The sequence below is a fragment of the Sorex fumeus genome, unplaced genomic scaffold (assembly GCF_029834395.1).
Source record: "Sorex fumeus unplaced genomic scaffold, SorFum_2.1 ptg000166l, whole genome shotgun sequence".
Taxonomy (NCBI): Eukaryota; Metazoa; Chordata; class Mammalia; order Eulipotyphla; family Soricidae; genus Sorex; species Sorex fumeus.
In genome coordinates, this window is record NW_026606223.1 from 3,220,001 (window position 1) to 3,241,642 (window position 21,642).

General features: G+C 54.3%; 1 protein-coding gene across 1 annotated transcript in view; it reads left to right on the forward strand.

The window, feature by feature from the left end:
* Window positions 1-3,855, forward strand: part of BCAS1 (brain enriched myelin associated protein 1) — a 138,026-nt gene extending 134,171 nt beyond the window's left edge. Inside the window, exons 12-13 of the mRNA XM_056107467.1 lie at window positions 41-111; window positions 3,718-3,855. Of these exons, the coding sequence (XP_055963442.1) occupies window positions 41-111; window positions 3,718-3,787 (141 nt within the window). The 3' untranslated portion in view covers window positions 3,788-3,855. The remainder of the gene's footprint in view (window positions 1-40; window positions 112-3,717) is intronic.
* Window positions 3,856-21,642: the final 17,787 nt, after the last annotated feature.

Here is a 21,642-nt window from a genome sequence, read left to right on the forward strand (position 1 = left end):
TTCTTCCATCAGGCTCCAACGTCTTTGTATTTCTCTCCAGGGACCGAAGCGGATGTCGGATGCCCAAGTGCAGACAGACCCCGTCTCCATTGGACCCGCTGGCAAATCCAAGTAAACAAACACTCCAGTCCGTTCCCACCAAGTCCTCCCGCCAGAGATGCCTCTTTGCTCCCTGACCTCCTCCCCACCCCGCCCATGTGTATATCTTGTCTTCTGCCGGCCAGTTCGGCGAAACTCTGCCTACAAATTAGCCCGAGCTGTTGTACATTGAGGTGTATTATTTACGTCTCTGGCCCAGTCTTTCCTGGTATATAATGTAAAGATGGTATAGCACGTTAACTACTTAGGTCGGAAGAGTTGGTGGTCCCCCGAGCAGGGAGGAGGATGGGGGTGGGGGGTGGTTGTGCAGAATGCATTCGGGTGCAGCTACAGCAAACAGGAGTGACAAGTTTAGCTGCAGAAAAGGGAACGCTTGCTGGGAGTGATTAAGCTTTGTATTAAACACACGCTCCTCCTCGTCGCTGGAAGAGAAGAGATGGAAATCCGTGTGAGTTCACATCTCAAGGAGAGAGAACAAGGGCTGCCTTGGGAGGTTGCCAATTTCCGAGGCAGGAATGCGTGGGGAATAAGAAAGGAATGGCGGAGAGCCGGTTCTCACCTAGGGTCCTTGAACATTGCTGACAAGGAGGCCCAGATCGGCTGGAAGAGGGCTTGAAACGGTTCCGGAAAACAGTTGGTTTTTGGAGGCTCAGGGAGCAAGGCGAGCGAGATTTACGACTTGGAAAACGAACCAAGCGAGGGTGCAGGTTGATTTCGCAACACCAGGGGGCGTCACTTCATCCCGCGTCTTGTATCCCTAACAAAGATCTGGTCTCTGCACTCTTCCGTGATTAATGTTTCTCAGATGGCTGAGGGCCTCGCTTCATCTGTTCTGTCTGACACTTATCCCGAGTCTGTCTGTAATTTCCTAATGTTCTCAGGATGTGCTCTGATGTAAACCCAGTAATCCCAGCTAATAAAAATTTATAGATTATTCAAATACCGGAGGTTCTTTTTAATACTTGTACAGAAAAATGAATAGGACCGTAAGTCTAATACAATGTAACTCCAAGTAGCATATGATTGACTGATATTATGTTTAATGTATCTTTCGTTTTCTGATTTAATAATAAAAAAAAAGTTCTTAAAGCATCTTTTGCTTTTTAACTTGTAAAGCGGAGCTCTCGTTGTCCGTATCTGAGAAGCTTTTGTCCTCCACAGCGTAAATTCGGAGCTCTTCCTCCTCCTCCTCCTCCTCCACCTCCTCCTCCTCCTCCTCCTCCTCCTCCCTCCCTCCTCCCTCCCAGATTCCTTCGATTGCTCTGTGGAATGGGTACACACACACACACACACACACACACACACAGATATATGGCATGCATGCACATCATATGCACATGTGTGCACTGTAGGTTGGCATCACACAAGCACTTAGACACGTGTGCACATATATACTGCACCGTCCACAAGCACATACAGATGTTTGTGTGATAGCATGCCCGCACACACAGATGTGTGCCATGTATACTAACATGCACACACACACACACACACATATAGATGTGTGCACTGTGCACGTGTGTATCGGCATGTACACACGCACAGAGATGCCCGCACACGTTTAATGGCGCGCACACACACATACAGGTGTGCACACTGTGTGTGTTGGCCTGTGCACGGACATACCGCTGTGTGCATATCAACATATACAAGCACGTTGGCATGCAGGTGGTGCACATGTGGCAGGCATGCATACAGGCATGTCGCATGTGGGATGGCATACACACACGTGTGCTCTCGTGTATCGGCACACACACACACCGTACAGGCTTCTGCATGCATGCATGTGTGCACGTGTGGAATGGCGTGTGCACACGTGAGTAAAACAGGTCCTGCGGCAGAGCCACCCGGACAGGGAAAGGAGGAGAAGGGGCCAGGCTGTGGCCACGGACTCTCTTGGCTGGAGTTTCAGCTCTGCCTCGGGGGTTGCTGGGGAAGTTAGTGCCTGAGGCAGAGGGCACGGCCTTTGCCCTCTGGGAGTCCGGGCCCGGGCAGGGGGTTGCAGGCCAGCCGGAAGCGGGGATTCCTCCTTGGCAGCCTGGAGACCGCGGGAGCCGCCCCCGGCACGCAGCTGCCGGGAGGAGGGAGAGAGACGCAGCCGGCACCGCACTCCAGGACGCGGCAAAAGGGCTTTGGGAAAATGTGCTGACAAAAATGGCATCAAAACAACAGCCAGTTTGGGGTGCTGGGGCGCACCTACCCCTGGTGGGGACTGGCCGGTGGCCGGGTACCCAGCAGTCAGGGCTGCTCCCTCGCTGCCCTGTCGGCAGCTGCAGAGCCGGGCTGGCCACCTCAGACCCGCCCGGACACCAGATTCTGTGTCAGGGACTGGCCCAGCCTCATCCGCTTCAGGCCCTGATGCGTGACGGGCACAGATCACTGGGGGCACCTCGGGGGTCCTGATGAGCAAGGAAACCAGGGGCCTGGTATCCCTTTGTCTCGCCCTGTGTGACCTTTGACCTGTGGCCATGGAAAAAGAGGTCTCTGGGGCCAGTTCCAGGTCACTGGGCACACCCTGGGCCTCCCCCATCCCCCACCCCCATGGTGGGGGGGTGAATGAAACTTTTGGGGGTCTTTTTTTTTATCACACCTGGTGCTGCACAGGGGTTACTCCTGGCTCTGGACTCAGGAATTACTCCTGACAATGGCTCGGGGGACCATATAGGATGCTGGGAATTGAACCCAGGTCAGCCGCATGCAAAGCAAACACCCTCCCCGCTGTGCTATTCCAGCCCCGGGAATGAAACTTTTGTCAAAGCTTCACCCCAGAACCTCTGTGCCTTCCCTCCTGCCCGACAGGGCGAGGAAGCAGCTCATCCTAAATTTATACTGTGCTCGGGTTATAATCTCCCAGACAGGAAATCTAAGCCAGGGAGGATCCAAACATGATATCCTGGGGGATACAGCTGTAAGTTAGCTCAAACTCCGGCGGGCAGTCTTGTGGATGGTGGTTTTGAAAAGCTATTCCCACCGCATGGAAAAGAAATTCTTCCCAAATTGCACAGTTTCCCAAGAGTACAACTGGAGTGATATAGTACAGCAGGTAGGGTGTTTGCCTTGCACACAGACAACCCAGGTTCGATTCCTCCGCCCCTCTCGGAGAACCCGGCAAGCTACCAAGAGTATCCTGCCCACATGGCAGAGCCTGCAAAGCTCCTCGTGACGTACTCGATATGCCAAACACAGTAACAAGTCTCACAATGGAGACGTTACTGATGCCCGCTTGAGCAAATCAATGAACAACAGAGGACAGTGCTACAGGGCTACAACCCCCACCCACGCCCACCCCAAGGGCATCCAGCAAAGTTCAGGGGATGTGGATTATTGAAAATAGAAATCTGTCACACACACACACACACACACACACACACACACACACACTCATGCCCAGGACACCCAGCCCACAGCTAACAGCAGGCGTTGAGGGGCGCCCGCTGAGGGCTAGGGTTTGGGTTAGAGTAGGATTAGGGTTAGGGTTAGGGTTAGGGTAGGATTAGGGTTAGGGTTAGGGTTAGGGTTAGGGTTAGGGTTAGGGTTAGGGTTAGGGTTAGGGTTAGGGTTAGGGCCCCCTTCCTGTGCTCACTCCTGGGGTATTGATCTATTTCCTGTCCATTTCAGGTGCTGGCCCAGGTGGGGTTTCTCCAGGGTCAAGAAGAAGAAGCGGCCCTTGCAGGATCAGAGGTGCTGAGCGGACAGTCACCCACGGAGCAGAGGGCAAAGCCCACCCCTCTCTCCGAGTCATCCCTGCGGGGACTTTGGACGTCAGCCAAGGGCTTCTACGAAAGCACAGTCTCTGTGTCCGGCTCTCCCTCCCCAACACTGAGAGACGCCCAGAAGGGAAGGAAAGAGAGCCGAACTTTCAGCCTCAGCAAAGACACCTGCTGTAAACGCAGGCCTCCTTTGTCCCTGCCGCTTCCTCTCTCCTCCCACTTCGCCAAACCCCTCCATTTGTTTGCAAACAGTGCAAAGGTTTTAGGGTCCCCTTTATCCTTCCCCGGGGGACCGAGACAAGAGGGTGCATCCTGCAAGCTCCAGGGAGCAGATTTCTTTCATCCGAACCTAAACAAACGTCCTTCTGCAATCCGAGAGACCCAAGGGGACCCTCAGCTACACTGTCGCACTGTAGCACTGTGCTCCGGTTGTTCATCAATTTGCTCCAGCGGGCACTAGTAACGTCTCCATTGTGAGACTTGTTACTGTGTTTGGCATATCGAGTACGTCACGAGGAGCTTGCCAGGCTCTGCCATGTGGGCAGGATACTCTCGGTAGCTTGCCGGGTTCTCCGAGAGGGGCGGAGGAATCGAACCTGGGTCGGGCACTAGTAACATCTCCACTGTGAGACTTGTTGTTACTTTGTTACTGTGTTTGGCCTATGGAATACATACGCCATGGGGAGCTTGCCAGGCTCTGCAGCCTGTGCGGGCGGGATGCTCTCTCGTAGCTTGCCGGGCTCTCCGAGAGGGACGGAGAAATCAAACCTGCGTCGGAGGAATCAAACCTGCAAGGCAAACGCCCTACCCGCTGTGCTATCGCTCCAGCGCACCTCAGCTGCAAGACAACAAAATCAGCCAGCCGGCCTCCACCTTCGGGCAGAAAGGGGAAACTGATTTCACCGATGAACCACCGGCCAGAGTGCCAGGCACCACAAATGCCAGCTACAGAGAGGCGGGGATCCCAGAGCTGGTTTCCACCATCTCCCATGGTCCCAGTCAAGCCCTTTTGAAGCGGCATCTGGCAGGGGGCTTGGAGCCAGGCTGCACTGGGGTCCCCTTTACGCTGGCTTCTGGGGAGAGAAAACCCCGCGGCCACATGGATGCTCTAGAAATAAGAGCTCCCTCGGAAAGGAAGGAAGTGACTTCCTGACTGGCAAACTCGGCCAATTTGTCATTCAGATCTCTGGTTGGGGTCCTCTAAGCCGGGGCTGGAGGCAGCCCTGGGCCGAAACTGCTTTTCTGGGAGAGGTGAGGGGGTTCCTTTGCTTTCCCAGAAATACCCCTTCCGGGACCCAACCCGCAGCGGTAAGGGGATGCCCGGTCACGTCAGAATTGGGATAACCTAGTCCATCTCACATTAGCACTCACTCCTCCGGTGCTCAGGAAGCTTCTGGATGCCTCGATGACAGCCCCACGCCCGTAACTGAACAGAGTCAGCCCACTGTCTTGTGGCCCTTCGGGGACAGTGGCCGGCACCTGGACGCTTTGGCTTCCGTCGGCCCCAAGGGCCCTTCCAGGCTGCGTGACTCCGAAGGGCTCCTCACCCCAGGAGGGGTGAGGGGACACTAACCAACGTGTTTTACTTAAATCGCATCGGAGGGGCCTCCAGGACCTGGGGTCTGGCCTCCTCTTCCCAGAGACTTTTCCTCTTGCTGTCTCAGCAGGAAATGGGCCCGGCCAGTTCTGCCGTGTTTGTTATGGGCTCCCAGAGCTCAGTCAAGTTCAAGGAGGAAATGGTAGGATAAGAGGAGACAGAACAAAAGCACTGTCCCCTGGGGGCTTCACTCTCCTCCCACCAGCAGAGATGAGGTGGGGGGGTATGAAGGGCAGATTTTTTTTTCAGGATTTGGGGTTTTTTTTTGGGAGGGTGGGATGCCATACCCAGCTGAGCTCAGGGCTTACTCCTGGCTCTGAGCTCAGGGATCACTTCTGGTGGGGCTCAGAGGACCCTATGGGATGTCAGGGATTGACTCTCCCCACCCCCCAAAAAAAGCAAAGTTGGGCTGTTAGACTGTGATATCATAAAATCTGGCCCTTCCTCTGCCTGTCACCCCAACCCTACCATCAATGGCCAGCCCATGCCTGGACACGGGAAGAACCCCCCCTCCCCCCCGAGCCTGGGTGGATGACTACGGTCCCTTCCTTTGCGAAGCGGGTGCCTTGTGTTCTAAACTGAATTTTTTTTTTTTAAGGAGATAGCACAGCGGGTAGGGCGTTCGCCTTATAAGCGGCCAACACGGCCGACCCGAGTTCGATTCCTCCGCCCCTCTCGGAGAGCCCGGCAAGCTACCGAGAGTATTCGATATGCCAGACACAGTAACAACAAAGTCTCCAATGGAGACGTTACTGGGCCCGCTCGAGCAAGGAGAAATCCAGTTTTTTTTTTTGTTTTTTTTTTTTTGGTTTTTGGGTCCCACCTGGCGATGCTCAATGGTTACTCCTGGCTCTGCACTCAGGAATTACTCCTGGCGGTGCTCGGGGGACCCTATGGGGTGCTGGGAACCGAACCCGGGTCGGCCTTGTGTGAGGCAAATTCCCTCCCTTCTGTGCTATCGCTCCCGCCCCAAAACTGAGAGTATTTTTGTGCCCAGTTTGGTCACTCTTATCTCACCTGCCACTGGTGAGCACCCGGGGTCTGAGGATGAGGGCCCAGAAGAATTCGCCTTCTGAGATTCTGAGATTCACTGAGAATAATCCAAAGGGCAAATTCCCATGTCCCCTCCAGCCCCACCAGATCAAAATCTCTGGGTGTGGGGCCCCACACAATCTGTGTTTCAGCCAGCCCTCCCAGAGGTGGAGATAGAAGAAAAACCTGAAAACCACTGGCCTAGTCACCAATGCCTCATCACAGAGCACCAGCTGTCCAAGGCCAAACACCGCCATGGAAGATGCTGAGGTAGTAAGTGCTGTGTGCCAGGCCTGGCGCATCGCAACAACCTTGTCTTCTTAACCTTGAATTAACCTTCTTGCCTTCTACCCATTTTACAGATGAGGAGACTGAGGCTCAGAGAGGCCAAGTCCCTGTGCCCGAGCATGGCGGGGGTCCAGGTTGACATGAAATGGCAGGTCTTGGCGGCTTGCCATCTGTTTGGGGGACATGCTGGCAGGCAGGAAGATGGTAAAGAGAGAAATGGGAGCACAGCGCCAGGCAGGGCCTCCAGGCCACGGCAGGGTAGAGGCTGGCCTTCAGGGAGTCCACGAAGCTTGCAGAAAGAACTGCATGTAGTTCTGCACGGCGGGGGAGGTCGTAGAGCGGTGGGAAGAGAGAGGAGGGTGATGGAAGGGAGTGCAGGGCCTCGGGGAGACCTGCAGGGTCTGAGCAGGAAGCTGCGGGCAGGTTTGCTTGGGGGTCACAGGTCAGGGAAACTCAGACTCAGCTCGGGTCCTGTCCCTGTGTGGCCGGAAGTTCCCACACAGCAAAAACAGCTTCTCTCTAGGCTCCCTGGGGGAGTCCAGGGGACGCCCAGCAGGCCAGAGCCACTCCAGGGTGTCGCCCCCCCACCCCACAGCTCCCAGGTTTGTTTCCAATGGTCTGGAATGAGGAGGGGGGATGAGGGTCCGCAGCCCCCAGCCCCCCACCCCCCAAAGGAGGGTCCCACAGCTCTGGGCTGCGTGAGCGAGGCTGGGGCCACGGCCACGAGACTGTAGGGGGGAGCATGGAGTTTGCCCCTGGACGCCTCCGTCTGTGCCCTGTAAAGGCCTAAGAGTCCTGAGACGGAGGACAGACAGCAGCAGGGCAGTGCGCCTGGCACAGCCTGGCATGGCCTGCCACAGCCTGGCATAACCTGGCACAGCCTGGCACAGAATGGCATGGCCTGGTATGGCCTGGCATGGCCCAACACAGCCTGGAATGGCATTTCCTGGCACAGTCTGGCAGAGGTGGGCACCAAGCATGCTTGTTCGGCAGAACGGGCCCCGTCCTTCCCTTCCTGGGGCTCAGAGACCATGGTTCACGGCCCCCCTGTAGGGCACTCCCCCCACCCCCCCCCCCCACCCACCTCATTCCCCATCCTGGCTAACTTGCTTGCCCAAAAAGAGAAGACGGGGGAGGCAGGAGGCCGATCCGAGAGTCGCTTTGCCTGGGGTCCGTCCCTGAGACACCACCAGCTGGATTTCCGGCAGGACCGGGGATCTGGCTGGCCTCCTGGTACGTGTCCTGATCCCCGATGCCCGTGGCCGGCTGCCACAGGAACAGATGTTCTGAGGGTGCTTCCTCCCCAGCCCTCTCCCCTACCCCCTGCAGCCTGACTAACCCCCCACCTCCCACTCTGCCTGGTTCTTTGCTTCCCTTGGTGACTCTCAGCCTTGGTGGACCTGCCCGGGCCCTGGGGAAGTGCCACCCCCATCCCGTGTCCCGGGGCAGGGGGCAGGGAGGGGGCAAGTCACCCTCGTGTTCCCCACCAATCAGTGGGACAAATTTGAAGTGCCCCAAGGGTCCACAGCCAGACAGAGCTGAAGCTTTCTCTAGTAGCCGCCACCCATGAACCCCAATCCCAGTCTCTGCCCCAATAAACCACCTGCCTTCTTGTGGGCTCGAGTCTGTGTGTGAGCTGAGCATCAGGGGTCCAGCTGCCGGGCAGGGTCACCAAGCCCCCAGGGATGCCTTCCCACCCACCCCCAGGGAGCTGTGTCTTTCTGTTGATGGGGGGAGGAGGAAGTGTCCTGGTGCCATGGGGGGTGGGCTGGGTGGAACCGCCATCCAATGCCATGAAGCAGGCTGAGTGTCATGTGACAGGGACTCCCCCAGAATGGTCCTAGGGGGCATCAGGCTAACTCTAGGGAGGAAGGAAGGGAGCACGTGGTTAGGTCCCCCAGGGGGTCCCCATGGCCACCTGGTCCTGGTTTACAGAACAGCATGGGGCAGGAGGGGGCATGGGGCTCACTGAGCTGAAAATTAGAGCCAGCGTCTCCGCCGGGGGCATGGGGGTACCCCCAGGATACTGCAGGGGGCGCCAGGGCAAGGCATCCCAAGGGGGTCCACAGACCGGGGGGCCCGGGGGAGGCTGGGGGGACCCAGGAAAGAAGCAAGGGGGGAGGTGTCGGGGTGGGGACCGGGATGAAGAGCACAGAGGGACCAGCAGGACGGGAGTCCTGTTAACGAGCCTGAGGGGGTCCTCCTGGGGCTGGAGGCCCACCCAAACCCCACCATCCTGCGACACCGCCAGCGTTCAGAGGCTGTTCTGAGGGTAGCAAGGCAGGAGGCCTGTCCTGTCCCGCAGGGCAGGACAGTGGCAGAGGTTCATGGGTCGCCCCTTCATCCTAAAACTTCTCCCGCTCTCCAGCACGGAGCCTCCCAAAAGCAGGTCCCGGCCAAGGGTCTGAACGCGCTGACTCATTTCCTCTGCACACGTATGATGTTGGAAACCATGGAGAAGAGATGGTGAGGAAGAGAGGGTGGGCCTGAAGTGTATGAAGGTGACCACAAGGCAGGACAGGAAATTCTGGAAAGCGGGGTGGTGCGAGGAGGAGGAGGAGGAGGAGTCGGAGTAGGAGGAGGAGGAAGAGAAAGGAAAAGGAAGAGAAGGAGGAGGAGAACGACGAGGAGGATGAAGAGAAGGAGAAGAGGAGGAGAAGGAGGAGGAGGAGGAAGAGGAGAAGGAAGAGAAGGAGAAGGAGAAGGAGGAGGAGAGGATAAAGAGAAGGAGGAGGAGAAGAAGAAGTAAGGTGGAAGGAGGAAGAGGAGGAGGAGGAAGAGGAAGAGATGGCAGAGAAGGAGGAAGAGGAAGAGGCGCTAAAGAAGGAGGTGGAGGAGGAGGAAGAGGAAGAGGAAGAGGCGGTAGAGAAGGAAGTGGAAGAGGAGGAAGAGGAGGAGGAGGAGGAAAGAGGTGGCAGAGGAGGAGGAGGAGGAGCAGGAGGAGGAGGAGGAGGAGGAGGAGGAGGAGGAGGAGAAGGAGGAAAGGGGTCTTTGCTTTGACCCCGCAGGGCTGCAAAGGCCTGAGAAAACAGTTGTGGAAAAAGGACAGACTGATGGAGAATAGTCGGGACATCAGCCCGGAGAGACACGTAGCTTCTTCCTTCCATGCTGCAGGAGCAGAGGGAGACGAGACCCCAGCGCTGCCCCTACCGTTGCCCCTGTGGGCTACACAGGGCCACCAGTGTAGACGGGGGCAGGGCAGGGTCCCAAATAGTAAAGTAAAGTAAAGGCCCTCCCGTTGATCGTCGATTTGCTCGAGCGGACCCAGTAACGTCTCCATTGGAGACTTTGTTGTTACTGTGTCTGGCATATCGAATACTCTCGGTAGCTTGCCGGGCTCTCCGAGAGGGGCGGAGGAATCGAACTCGGGTCGGCCATGTTGGCCGCTTGTAAGGCGAATGCCCTACTGCTGTGCTATAGCTCCAGCCCTGGGGGGGTCCCAAATAGACCAAGCAACTCCCCACAGGCTCAGCAAGTGAGACAAGGTGAGGTGGGCAAGCCAGGCTGTTCGGGGGTGCCATCCCGTAAGGTTGACTGGAGGGACGGCACAGTGAGGGGGACCCGCCTTGCATGTGGCCCACCCAGGCTCCATCCCCAGCACTCCTGGCCCCCAACCCTGCCGAGAGCCGGGAGGGAGCCCCGAGCACCGCCAGCGGTGGCCCCCACGCCAAGAAAATGAAATAAAATCCCTGAAAGATGATCCCAGGCTTCTATTTATAAATATTTAAATACTTAAATAACTTCTATTTATAAATACTTATAAAAGACTTGATTTCTCATTTTTTTATTTTATTGATGTATTATCTTGGTCACGGCCACAGTCCTCCCGTTGTTCATCGATTTGCTCGAGCGGGCCCAGTAACGTCTCCATCGTGAGACTTGTTGTTATTGTGTTTGGCATATTGAATACCTCACGGGGAGCTTGCCAGGCTCTGCCGTGCGGGCGAGATACTCTTGGTAGCTTGCAGGGCTCACCAAGACGCATATATATAGCTATGATTTGTTGCCTACTGTCTGAACCCCATCAAATGTGGTGTGGTCACTGTCACTGTCCTCCCATTGTTCATTGATTTGCTCGAGCGGGCCCAATAACGTCTCCATCGTGAGACTTGTTGTGACTGTGTTTGGCATATTGAATACGTCACGGCGAGCTTGCCAGGCTCTGCCGTGCGGGCGAGATACTCTCGGTAGCTTGCCGGGCTCTCCGAGAGGGGCGGAGGAATCGAACTCGGGTCAGCCATGTTGGCTGCATGCAAGGCAGACACCCTACCGCTGTGCTATCGCTCCAGCAATTTTATTGATACTTCAATTTTTTTTAATTTAATCTAGTTTAGGCAGTTCATAGTTACAATCATGTCAAAGACGATGTTTTCAACAAAAAAAATTATTCCACTCACCACTAGTGTGTCCACCGCTGTCCAGGTGGGTCAGAGCCACACGCTCTCTTAATCGTTAACGCCAGTCATTGAGCTTGGTGTGTGGGGGAGGGGGGTTGTCTAAACTGCTGGGGACAATCCGTGTACGTCAGTCCAGCCGATGAAGTGAAATAGGGCAGGCCAGAATGGAACAGAGAGAACAGACTGGAACCGACTCAGGGAGAAGAACTCGTGACCCACAAATGCAGTGCCACGGGAATTACGTGGGGACTCGGGAATATTGATAAGTGGCACACAGAGGTCATCATAAATATGAACGGAGAAATTCAAGGTCTCTTTCTTTTTTGTTGTTACTTTTGTTTGGGGGACCATACCCAGTGGTGCTCGGGGCTTAGGCCTGGCTCTGTGCTCACGGGTCACTCCTGGTTGGTTCACGAGGACCAGACAGGGTTCCAGGGATCAAACCAGTGTGCAAGGCAAGCACCCCACCAGCTCTACCATCTCTCCTGTCCCCCAAGGTGTATTCCTGGTGGCTACAAGCCACAATGTTTTTAAGTCCCTGGGCTTCATTCATCGAGTTTGGTGGATAAAAGTGGAGATACTAGGGCTCTCAGAACCTGCGTGGGCTGAGTGAGTTCAGACTGGCTAATTGACCTCTCTGGTCTCGATATTTGGGGGGGGGGGTTGCCTTTTTGGGCCACACCCAGCGATACTCAGGGGTTCCTCCTGGCTCTGCACTCAAGAATTACTCCTGGTGGTGCTCAGGGGACCCTAGGGGATGCTGGGAATTGAACCCGGGTCAGCCGCGTGCAAGGCAAACACCCTCCCCGCTGTGCTATTGCTCTGGCCTCTAAAAATAAAGATTGATTGTGTAGAAAGATCATACAAATGTCCCAGGGGATTGAAAATAGCTGTAGGCTTACGCTGTTTGGAGCCAGAACACGAAGGTCGGCCAAAGGGGGCTGGCGAGCACATTGGGTGAGGTGGTGCTGGCCCTTGCCTGCAGCTGACCTGGCTTCAGTCCCCGGCACTGCGTCCAGCTCCTTGAGCCCTGGCTGGGGTGATTTCGGAACACGAGTGGGCATGGCCCAAGCACAAAACAAAACTATCTCAAAAGGCAAACACAGAGAAAATAACATCAAACACGAGTTTCCTCATGTAGCCAGAGAAGTCAACGCACTAAACTTCATTAGACTTTAATAAATCAAGGATCGACTTTGTAATCCATCGTTGTAAACAACAGCAGGGACCAGAAACCCAGAAATAACCAGCTGACAGACGAAACCGAGTAATAAACTAAAAGTTGTTTGTGTACAAGGTTATAAAGAAGGGACGGGGGAATTCATAATGGATTTCACTGAAAACCATTAGTAATAGATTTGTCGTCTAGTCCTAAGTCCATTAAATACAAATATACAAATTACTCCAATTAAAAGACAGATTGCATACTAAATGAGAAGCAAAACCCCAATTAGTCTCCGCTTTCGGGAGACAAACATTAAAGAGGAATGTTACAGAAGAATGGAAATGAACTTTGCACACGCACACACTAGCCAGAAGAAAGTGCATTGTGCACCCCGGTGTCCAGGGAAGCAAGTGGCTATGTGTGGGGACACTCCCTGCAGTCAGGGGGCCTCCCCAAGACGACAGTCAGTCCTGGGGTGGGAGGGATACTGGGACCCGTGGTGGTGGAAAATGGGCACTGGTGGAGGGATGGGGACTTGATCATTGTATAACTGGAACCCAAGCACAAAAATTTGTAAGTCTATAACTGAACCTCATGGTGTTTCACTAATAAAAATTCATGATCACGATCATCCTGTTGTTCATCGATTGCCTCGAGCAGGCCCCAGTAACGTTTCCTTCGTCCTAGCCCTGAGATTTTAAAAAGTGCCATATTCAAGGCTCTTTCAGGGTTAGGAGAATGAGACCCATCATTGTTACTGGTATTTGGCATATTGGGTACGCCACGGGGAGTTTGCCAGACTCTGCCGTGTGGGCAGGTTACATTCGGTAGCCTGCCAGGTTGTCCAAAGAAAGAACAAGATAATAAGATGTCTTCCGGGAGCTGGGTTTTATAGTCTCTGGGTCTTGGCCATTGATGGGATTACCTGGCGCTGGGGCAGTTGGTGTGTGTGACCCCTGCCTACTGGAAGATGGAAGATCTGGGTGGAGGATGCTCAGCCCCGATCTGAGCAGGCTTGGAGATCTCAGCCCCGGGCCCCGCATGCCTTTGTTCCTCTGCCGGTACCTTCATGTCTGTGGAGAGTGGTCTCAGCATGGTTGGGGCTGGTTCTGGAGGTCTTCGGCTGCTGAGGCTCTGCTCGGGGCGGGGAGGAAAACTCAACCCGCCCCCTCCAAGGGGCCTCTGCGAGGACAGCCAGACGCGGGCAAGAGATTAATAAAAGTAAAAGTAAAAGTAAAAGGCCCTCCCCTTGATCATCGATTTGCTCGAGCGGGCCCAGTAACGTCTCCATTGGAGACTTTGTTGTTACGGTGTCTGGCATATCGAAAACGTCACAGGGAGCTTGCCAGGCTCTGCCGTGTGGGCGAGATACTCTCGGTAGCTTGCCAGGCTCTCCGGGAGGGGTGGAAGAATCGAACTAGGGTTGGCCATATTGGCTGCGTGCAAGGAAAACGCTCTAACGCTGTGCTATATAAACATGATCACGGTCCTCCTGTTGTTCATCGATTTCCTCGAGCGGGCCCAGTAACGTCCATTGGAGACTTTTGTTGTTACTGTGTCTGGCATATCGAATACGTCACGGGGAGCTTGCCAGGCTCTGCCGTACGGGCGAGATACTCTTGGCAGCTTGCCGGGCTCTTCGAGAGGGGCGGAGGAATCGAACTCGGGTTGGCCGTGTTGGCTGCGTGCAAGGCAAACGCCCTACCGCTGTGCTATCGCTCCAGCCCAAGAGATTAATAAAAATTTAAAAAAAAAAAAGACTGCAGTCAGTCCTCAGAGGGAGCCTCTCTCTAGCCCCCAGGCAACTCTGGTTGTTTTTGTTTGTTTGGTTTGGGGGCCACACCCCCAGAAGTGCGCAGGGCTGAATGCTGGAGGGATTGACCCAGGTTGGCCGGGTTGAACTGTCCCAGATGTACTATCTCTCCAGCCCCAGTTATTTTGTGGGGGGAAGGGGGAGTCACACTCAGCAACGCTCAGGGTTCCTCCAGGCTCCACACTCAGGAATCACTCCTGGTGGTGCTTGGGGGACCATATGGAAAGCCAGGGATTAAACCAGATCGGCCGCATGCAAGGCAAACGCCCCGCCCGCTGTACTATCGCTCTGGCCCCTATTTTTTCTTTTTAATGCTTTTTAGGAGCCTGGAGGCTCCCTACCTAGGACCCTCAACCAAGCTGGCCAGCAGCTCAAAGCAAGCATCCCAGATTACGCCTGGGCTGCTAGGAGCGTGGGGGCCACACTCAGCAGTGCTCCAGGATGTGCTGTCAGGAACCAAACCCACATCTGTCACTGCAAAGCAGGTGTCCTAGTCACTGCTCTAGCCCCCAGTCCCCAAACAAGTAGATTTTTTTCTTTTTTTTGCTTTTTGGGTCACACCCGGCAATGCACAGGGGTTCCTCCTGGCTCATGCACTCAGGAATTACTCCTGGCAGTGCTCAGGGGACCCTATGGGATGCTGGGAATCGAACCTGTGTTGGCCGTGTGCAAGGCAAACGCCCTACCGGCTGTGCTATTGCTCCAGCCCCTTCAAACAAGTAGATTTCTTAAAAAAAAAAAAAAAAAAAAAAGGTAGATTTCAAGGCACGATGAGACCTAATAGGCTTTATAAACACACACACACACACACACACACACACACACACACACACACACATTTATAGACTTAGAATTGTTTATGGTTTGTCACGTCCAATAATTATTCTCAAGGTTGAGATCTAGAATAATTCTAAATCAGGGGCGAAGTGATAGTACAACGGGTAGGGCATTCGCCTTGCATGCGGCCAACTCCGGTTCGATCCCCAGCATCCCATATGGTCCCCCGAGCATTGCCAGGAGTAATTCCTGAGTGCAGAGCCAGGAGTAACCCCTGAGCATCGCCAGGTGTAACCCCAAAAGAAAAAAAAAAGAATAATTCTAAATCTATAATAACTCTGAAGGTACTGGCAGAGGGACAAAGCCACGCGGCAGAGGGACAAAGCCACGCGGGTTCCGGGGCCGAGACCTCCAAGCCTACTCGAATTGGAGTCGAGCATCTTCCACCCAGATCCTCCAAATTCCAGTAGGCGGGGGTCACACCCACCACCTGGCCCCCTGGCGCCGTGTAATCCCATCAGCGGCCAAGACTCAGAGACTATAAAATCCAGATCCCGGAACCGCGCGGCCGCATTCGCGGCCGCGCGACATCTTATTATCTCATTCCTACTTTGGACAAACTTGCAGGCTGTCGAATGTAGCCTGCCCACAGGGCAGAGTCTGGCAAACTCCCCGTGGCCTACCAAATATGCCAAATACCAGTAACAATGATGGGTCTCATTCTCCTAAAGAGCCGTGAATATAATCTCAGGGCTAGGATGAAAGAGACGTTACTGGGGCCTGCTCGAGGCAATCGACGATTAACAGGATGATGAAATGAAATGAAATGAATAATAACTCCAACAACCTCAATTTATGTAAAGCAAAGACCGCCTGGTCTAAAAGAAAGAATGATGAAATCCACAATTATAGGAGACCCTAACAAATGCCTGTGAGCGTCTCACAAACAAAAAGACAATCAATACGCACGGAAAGTCGTAACCAACACTATTTACATCCGTCAACGGACATGGAACGAGGCGATCCAGAACTGCCCGAAGCGTTCTTTCCAGGCACACAGAAGAAATACACCACAGCGGCATCTCAACAGAGCTCAGACGATAAAAGCAAAGAAAATATATTCCCCGACAACAGAAATTAGCTGGACCTCAAGAAGCCAAGAACAAGCTGGACTCAAGCGCCTTTATCAGCGACACAGTACATTTATCATTCATAAGGTATGTGTTCCCGTGGCCCTAAAGGAGGTTAATCTGTCATTTTCCTCCCCAATTGGCTTTTAATTCTGTAATTAAAGCTCCATTAACGTGATTTTTCCAGAGAAGGAGCAAACTTCACTCAAAGATGACTTTTCTCCTCCTGGCCCAGGAAAGCAGCACTTGCTTGGCGAGAAGAAGGGCAGGGAAGCTAGCTCATCTCTTCTGCAGGTCGAAGATTCAGGCTCAGCACCCAAAAAGAGCTGAAGCACAGGACCTGGAGGCCTGGCGGGGGTGGCAGGGGGTGTCACTGTGCCTTCCTTCTGTGTTCTGTCCTGATGCCCGGGTACTATTTAGGGGTGCCCTGTATGGGCAGCAGGATGAATAATCCTTGAGAAAAGAGCTCTCCCCGACCCCCCCAGGGGGTGGAGCGATAGCACAGTGGGTAGGGTGTTTGCCTTGCATGCGGTCGACCTGGGTTCGATTCCCAGGATCCCATGTGGTCTGCGAGCACCGCCAGGAGGAGTAATTCCTGAGTGCAGAGCCAGGAGGGACCCCTGTGCATCAATGGGTGTGAAGCAAAAGAGAGAGAGAGAGAGAGAGAGAGAGAGAGAGAGAGAGAGAGAGAGATTTCTGCAGTGAGCTGATGGGGGGTTCTGAGATTCATCTGTGAGTCTCTGGATCAAGACACCTATGCCTTGAGGCCTGGAGTTGCAGTCACTGGTCCCGCATACCTGGGTTTTCCATTGGATTCTGGAGATTTGTGGCCGCCAGGATTCATATGGGGCAGGTGGAGGGGCCGTGCCTGCTCCCGTCTGAAGCACCTGGTGTAGTGAGGAGCGGTCCGGGGAGAAGGGGGTTAGGCCCACCTAGCAGTGCTCAGGGACTATTGCCCTGCTTCTGTGCTCAGGAGAAGCACCTGCAGAGAGAGCTAGAGAAAGATGCACAATGCCAGGGATTTGAACCAGGGTCAGCCACATACAAGGCAAGTGCTTCAACCCCTGTACTCTCCCTCCCCACACACGAACCCCCAGGAATGTTTTGATATATTTCAGAATACACAAAAATCACCCTTAGCTGCAATCCACACACTCAAGACAGAGTGGGGGGAGGGGGCGGGGGGGAAAGTGGCGTTGGGTTACCTCAAACTTGGTCTCTTCAAATGATGCAGGGAAATAACTGCAACCACATAGCAGCACCCCCAAAATCCCAACCTCCCTCCTCCTGGGTCAGTGTGTGTGTGTGTGGGGGGGGGGGGGTTGAGTCCTGCCTAGCAAACAGAGGCAGCTGCTGCATGCCAACGCCCACCCCCCAGCCAGAAGACCCCAGGGGTCCAGCGGGGGTGGTCTCTGCACCCAGCCAGCAGCCAAGGACAGAGGGGATGCTTCATCACATGCTCCCCTGCACCCCAGGGCGAGCTGGCCGTCACCAAGGCAAGGCAGTCCGCAGTCCACGCCAGCCTGCCTCCGGAGTCCCTGTGCTTCCAAGTTGTAACGCTCCTCGCTCCAGATTGGTTTTTTTTTTTCTCCCGTTTGGGTTGATTTCCAAATTCACTGGAAAAGGGAAGAAGCTCCTTGCGTCACTTCCTGCGAGAGGAGCTGGCAGAGGCGGCCCAGACATGGGAGGAGCCGTTTCCTGGCTGGCCTGCAGGGGGCGTCGTGGGATCAGCTCATCCTTGGGCAACTGAGGTCTGTGACTGAAGTGGGCGTCCAGGAAAGGGCTATGGTTAAGGCATTCATTGAATGATTGCAGGTATCACCATGCTGGGCTCAAGAGAAGGGTCTTTTTCCCCAGGAAAGTCTGCAGAGAAACCACCTCCCTCTCCTTATTCCAGCCTGTCAGGTAGATTGAGAAGAAAATAAAATTTGGTACCACTGTGGCACTATCCTCCCATTGTTCATCGATTTGCTCAAGCGGGCACCAGTAACCTCTCCATTGTGAGACTCGTTACTGTTTTTGGCATATCAAATACTCCACGGGGAGCTTGCCAGGCTCTGCCGTGCGGGCAGGATACTCTCGGTAGCTTGCCGGGCTCTCCAAGAGGGATGGAGGAATCGAACCCGAGTCGGCCACGTGCAAGGCAATCGCCCTACCCACTGTGCTATCGGCTCCAGTAAATTGAGAAATGAAACCACCAAGCCACTGGTTGAAATCAGCTACTAGACGCATTTCATTCCATCAATTCCTCAAGGGGAGTCCATGGGAGGTGGAGTTCTTACTCATGAGAAAACTGGAAACCAAAGAAGTCATAAAATTGACCCGAAGCCGCAGAGATGCAGCATGGAAGGGCAAGGGTGCCACGTGGGTTTCCTTGCAGGGTTTGGGGGCTCTGAGTCACGTGGGTCCAGGAGGAAGGGTTCTTCTCGCTGTGACACTCTCGCTCCCGACACTCTCAGCTCTGCCGGCAGAGAAGGGGCAAACCTTCCTTGCCCACGTGGAGCTCCAGCCAGTTTGAGTGCTATGTTTTCTCGTGTGAATTCAAGCACAAACAACAGCCCCTTGATCTCTTTTTTTGTTTGTTTGTTTCTTTTTTGGGTCACGCCTGGCGATGCACAGGGGTTACTCCTGGCTTTGCACTCAGAAGTTGGTCCCCTAGCGGTGCTCAGGGGACCCTCTGGGATGCTGGGAATTGAACCTGGGTTGGCTGTGTGCAAGGCAAACACCCTACCCGCTGTGCTATCGCTCCAGCCCCAACAACAGCCCCTTGGGAAGAGGACAAGTTGACTTTTGTCATTCAGTGTCAAGGAAGTGGATCGTTCTAGGTCCTTTGGGGGAGGGGGCACACCTGGCAATGCTCAGGGGTGACTCCTGGTGGTGCTCAGGGATTGAACCCCAGATCAGCTGATGCATGCAAGGCACATACCTGGCACATCGTCCTAGGGCTTCCACCCACTCTAGGTTCTTTTAATTATGTGCAGCCCTTACATCTGACATCAGGGCCAAAGGGCTGGGGGCATGTGGGAAGGAGGCGGTTCTAAAGGCTGCTGGCAGGGGCTGGAGTAATAGAACAATAGGTAGGGCATTTGCCTTGCACACAGTCAACACAGGTTCAATCCCCAGCATCCCATAGGGTCCCTCAAGCACCACCAGGAATAATTCCTGAGTGCAGAGCCAGGAGGAACCCCTGAGCATCGCCGGGTGTGACCCAAAAAGCAAAAAAAATAAATAAATACAAATAAAATAAAGGCATTAATTTAATAAAAATTAAAATAAAGGCTGGAGCGATAGCACAGCGGGTAGGGCGTCTGCCTTGCATGCAGCCAACATGGCCAACCCGAGTTCGATTCCTCCGCCCCTCTCGGAGAGCCCAGCAAGCTACCGAGAGTATTCGATATGCCAGACACAGTAACAACAAAGTCTCCAATGGAGACGTTACTGGGCCCGCTCGAGCAAATCGACGATCAACGGGAGGGCCTTTACCTTTTTACCTTAAAATAAAGGCAGCTGGGGCTCCATGCTAGGACCCTGCCCTGCTTGGTCCCCTTCCCTCAGACATGATTCTCAAAACTACAGCTTTAAAAACATCTCCTCCGGGGAATTATAAAAGCAGTCGTGTTTTTGATAAAAAAAAAAAAAAAACTTGTTGTGTCAACAGAAATGCATGAAAAACAAAATCACCCGTTTCCCCATCAAGCAGAGAGAAGCACGTTTGACAATGGGATGTTTTTCCTGCTCCCCCCTGGCCCCCCAGAGGGTGTGGACTCATCTCCAGTAAGTGCCACTGGTCACAGTCACAGAACGTTTTCTCTCACCCATTTTCAGCCCGACATGGCGTGAGCAGCATTAGCCCATGTTTGAAACTGGAAAGTGGACAGCCTGCGTTTGAATAACTGTCTCGCTGTCCACCCCACACGGTGATTAGAGCACTTCTTCCTGGGTCCATCAGTACCATCTCTTCTGCTCTCTCCTATTTCCACTCACATTTTTTTTCTTTTTGGGTCACACTGGGCGATGTTCAGGGGTTCCTCCTGGCTCTGCACTCAGGAATTACTCCTGGCAGTGCTCGTGGGACCCTATGGGATGCTGGGAATCGAACCCGGGTCGGCCACGTGCAAGGCAAACGCCCTCCCTGCTGTGCTATCACTTCGGCCCCATCCACGCACATTTTCTTCCCAGGCAACATTTTACCCCTGCAGAGGCTGTGGGGCCCCATCAAGCGAGTTTGATTTCTCATCAAAATCCTCCCAGACTTTTCCCTATCAGGAAATGAGAGGTGTGATCAACTCCCTGCTCTCTTGTCGAAGCAAAGACCTCACGGGGAAGCCAAGTGCCCTGGTGCTGAGGTCTGGGGCGACTGCAGTGAAAGACTAACCAACCAAGAACTTTCTCTTCCTGCCTCCCCCCGCCCCACCCCTCCCCGGGATCCTTCTGCTCCAGCTCCCCTTAGCTTTCATGCCTGTCCCTTTCCCCCTGTTTCTTCCCAAGATGTTGTAATCATGTTTTCCATCTCGTGGCTCTGCTGAGACAGCCCTTGCAAAAGGCCAAGTGCATGTGCTTCCAATTAAGTTTTAATTGCACAAGTGATGCAGAAATGCATTTTCTTGGTTAATATAATTAACAGCTTACAGATAAAGGTAAAGTCTGTAAACCAGAGATCCCAGATCTTGGCACTGTTCCCCTTCAACAGAGATGTCTAGTGTAGTGTGTGTGCGTGTGCGTGTGCGTGTGTGTGTGTGTGCGCGCGCACACACATGTATGTGTGTGTCCATGCGTATGCATGTGCACACGGAGGCACCAGGGTCCTGTTTTTGGGGGTATTTTTTTCTGGTTTTGAGTGGCCATACCTGGCAGTACTCAGGGGTTGCTCCTGACTCTGCCCTCAGGAATCACTCCTGGTGGTGTTCACAGGGGACCATCTGGGATGCCGAGGATCGAACCCAGGCCGGCCGCAAATAAGGCAAGTGCCTACCCACTATCTCTCCAACCCTGGGGTCCCATCTGTGCAGGGAGAATACGTCCTACAGATCGTGTTTCTTGCACTGTTGCCCGTGGGTCATGTTTGACTTACCTGTGATTTAACTCCACGAACGGGAATCTCAGAGTGAGGTTTCCTAACTCTAACGGGTTTCCTCACTGCATCATCCCTTCCTGTCTCTGTGTCCCCGGAACGTCTCTAGTGCAGCTGAGATACCGGCAGGATTTACCTCCAGGCTGCAGCAAATTTCCCTCCCAGGCACACACCCCCTGCTCTTACTGTCTTCTTTCCTGAGTCAAGCACTGAACCCGGGTTGGCCACAAGCGAAGCAAACACCTCCCGGCTGAGCTGTGCCCCCCTCGTTGTTTTGGACTGGAGGGGACATCCCGGGGAGCTCGGGGGTGACTCGGCCCTCAGCTGGGGATGGAACCCAGAGCCCCTACAGGCAGAACCTGGGCGCCATCCCTGGGCGCCGTCACCCCCACCCCACGAAGGCCCCCAGATCTGCCCAACAGCCTCTGTCTTGCCACCTGAGCGCTTCCCTCACGGCCCACGTCGAGAACCTGCTTCTGTGTCCTCCCCCCTTCAGCCCCGCTCACACCCCCCTGCGCAGACTTGCACGCGGCTCCTTTCTGGAATGTGCTCCGGGCTGCTTC